Here is a 2,842-nt window from a genome sequence, read left to right on the forward strand (position 1 = left end):
TGGCCAATGACATGAGACAAAGTGTATATGAACTGCTGTATGGAAAGTGAATTTGCTCTGTAAATCTTCACCCAAATCACAAATAAAAAAAAAAAAAAGACTCAATGCTAGGATAAGACCTGCTTGGGGGAAAAAAATACACTGCTGAAAGAAAACAAGACAATGAACAACTTGCCACCGTAGGTGGAGAACTAGCACAGAAAAAAGCTCACACAGTGAAAGTTAAAATTGCAATACAGAGAAAATATGACCTGGATTCAGCCACTCCTGAAGTCAAACTACTCATCAGCTTTTCCATTATTGTGAACCAATAAATTTGCTTTTCTGTGCACACCAATTTATGATGATGAAATTTAACTGATGAAATAAACATGTAAGTACATGGAAAAAGGCCTACAAGGGTACATACCAAACAGATAATGATGATTATCTCTAGCAAGGGCACTGGAAAGGGGACTTTGGCTCTGTACTATCTGAATTATACTCAGTAACAGTGATTTATGCACTTTTTTGTTAAAATACATACACTCACATACACACACATATATATATCTATGACTAAAGGAAATAAAAAAAGAATTTAGAAAAATTTAATTAAAAACCTAAATAGTTTAAATCTCAATTTAGGAGCTCTCCCCCACCACAATCCTTTGAAAACTGGAGGGAAATACACCAGGTGTCAACATGCTGATGCTAACAATTATCATCTACAAGCTGTTCAAATGTAATATTTTTCTGATTTTCTGTATTTTGTAACTGAAATACTGCTTTCAGAATTAACAGCATAATATTTAAACTTTGAATGATTTTTAAATTATGGTAATGAAGCATGCAAAAACAGTTTTGGCATAATTTTTTTTAAAAAAGGATTTAATAAAACTTCATTTTGAAAAAAACAGGAAAACCAACTCGAAGGAAACAGAGCAAATGTCAACAGTGCCAAGAATACTGGTGTCATGCTTCTCTGCTTTTCATACTTTTTTAATAAAGCATTTAGACTACTTTTCTAAAAATCAAAACTCAAATGCTCTAAGACTCTAGACCAGTGGTTTCAAGTTACACTTTTGAAAGCCCTAAGTTTGGCTGAAGCTTCCCAAGGGCCACTGTGAAAGGCAGAGGAGAACGGAGGGGAAGGGGAAGGACAGGCAAGGGCTTCCCACTTTATTCACAGAGGACAGCTCCACTGTGATCCATGGTCACATACTAGGGTTCTGCCCGAGATTTTATTTGTTCTTCATGTATAGCTTTATAACTAATGAGTAACTGAAACATGAACCTGATTTAAGAAATCTGAGTTTATCCCAATAGTTTGGGAACTTCAAACAGAGAAACTCCTTATTCAGACTGACAGACTGGCTTATGCAAAGAACACGGAATTTGGCACTAGCCAATTCTGTGCTCACTTTCCAGTCCCAATTATGTGGCCTCGATTAACGTTTCTCATTTCAAAATGGAACAAAAATTCCTATGCTACAGGGCTGTTATGCAGCTAAGAAGTAATATAAAAAAACTAACATATAGCATACCTGCTCTTATAATTATTACCAACTTAAAACCTTCATACACGTGAGTTACTTACGTTCTTTTTCAAACAGCTCTCTAACACCAGGCAAATCTTTTGCTGCTCCAAAGTATTTGTAACCTCGATTTCCTGGGACTTCTTTCCCTTCATGATCCAGCATTTTAGGGCCAACTTTCTTATTGGGAAGAAAAAAGAGAAAACGGACCTGTCTTTAAATCCACTATTTCCATGTCTGCAAATATATTTTAAGGTAATAATGATAAAACGTGGAAAATATTTATGCACAAAAGAAGTTATTACACTTTTTTATCTCTTAAAAAAAATCAAGCTATAGCTATTAGATGCATCTAGATGCAACAATGGGTCTCTCCTTGTCCAGAGCAAAGACGAATAAAGAAAACCAAAATTCATGGAAACAATTAGTCCTAGCAACTGGTACACCATCCAATCTGCAGCCTATACAACTATGAGACCAGAAGAACTAGATGGTGCCCGGCTACCACTGTCATCCACTTGGAAGGGGATCTATGTAGGAGATTCTGGATAGAGAGGGAAAATAATGTGGAACAAAACTAAAATCATTTGGAGAAAAAAAAAGAGGGGCAACCAGGTTTGCTGGTCTGATAGAGCCTGGTGGAAACACTGAGACTATGGCCCCTAGCTGCCCTTCAGGTCTGGAATTGAACCCACACCTGTGGTTTCCAGCCAAACAAAAGACAGGCATATGAGTTGAACATTTACCTCAAGTAGATACACTCCTTGGAGAGAACAATCATGGGAGAAAGAAGAGCTGCTTATGCACTAGGGAGATAGCTCAGGGGGCAGGAGTGTATGGAGGGATGGACACTGGGAAGAGGTAACTATGGGGAGGGAGTGGGAGGGGAGCTGTTGCATTGTGGTAAACTATGGTCAATGTATAGACAAAGTATATGTGAGCTGCTGTATCGAAAGTGAATTTGCTCTGTAAATCTTCACCCAAATTACAATAAAAAAAAAAATCTACAGCATAATCCCTTATGGAGTATTTTCTATATCTTATGAACGATGGGTCTTATGAAATTCTTATACTGACTAAGAAAATGGTTATATGATGTTCAGTGATAAAAACTTAAGAAAAATTACACAAACAACCTAAATGAGAATCAGAAGACAAATTAAATAGATCCAGAAGGGGGATGCTAGCCACTAAAAATAATGTCAACAACTAAAAGTGGTATGTGACTCTGGACTCTGCTATGGAGTTGATAAAAATTATTATATAAAAGTTAAATTGCTCAAAAACGAACTCCAGATGGATCAAAGACTTAAATGTGAAACCTA

General features: G+C 36.5%; 1 protein-coding gene across 1 annotated transcript in view; it reads right to left on the reverse strand.

Annotated features, from left to right (window-relative positions):
- The window catches only part of ISY1 (ISY1 splicing factor homolog), a 43,897-nt gene that overhangs the window by 13,164 nt on the left and 27,891 nt on the right, over positions 1 to 2,842 (reverse strand). The window contains exon 7 of the mRNA XM_042782282.1: positions 1,580 to 1,697. Within this exon, the coding sequence (XP_042638216.1) occupies positions 1,580 to 1,697 (118 nt within the window). The remainder of the gene's footprint in view (positions 1 to 1,579; positions 1,698 to 2,842) is intronic.

The sequence above is a fragment of the Orycteropus afer genome, unplaced genomic scaffold, assembly GCF_000298275.1.
Source record: "Orycteropus afer afer isolate SDZICR_OR568_19922 unplaced genomic scaffold, OryAfe1.0 scaffold00283, whole genome shotgun sequence".
Taxonomy (NCBI): Eukaryota; Metazoa; Chordata; class Mammalia; order Tubulidentata; family Orycteropodidae; genus Orycteropus; species Orycteropus afer.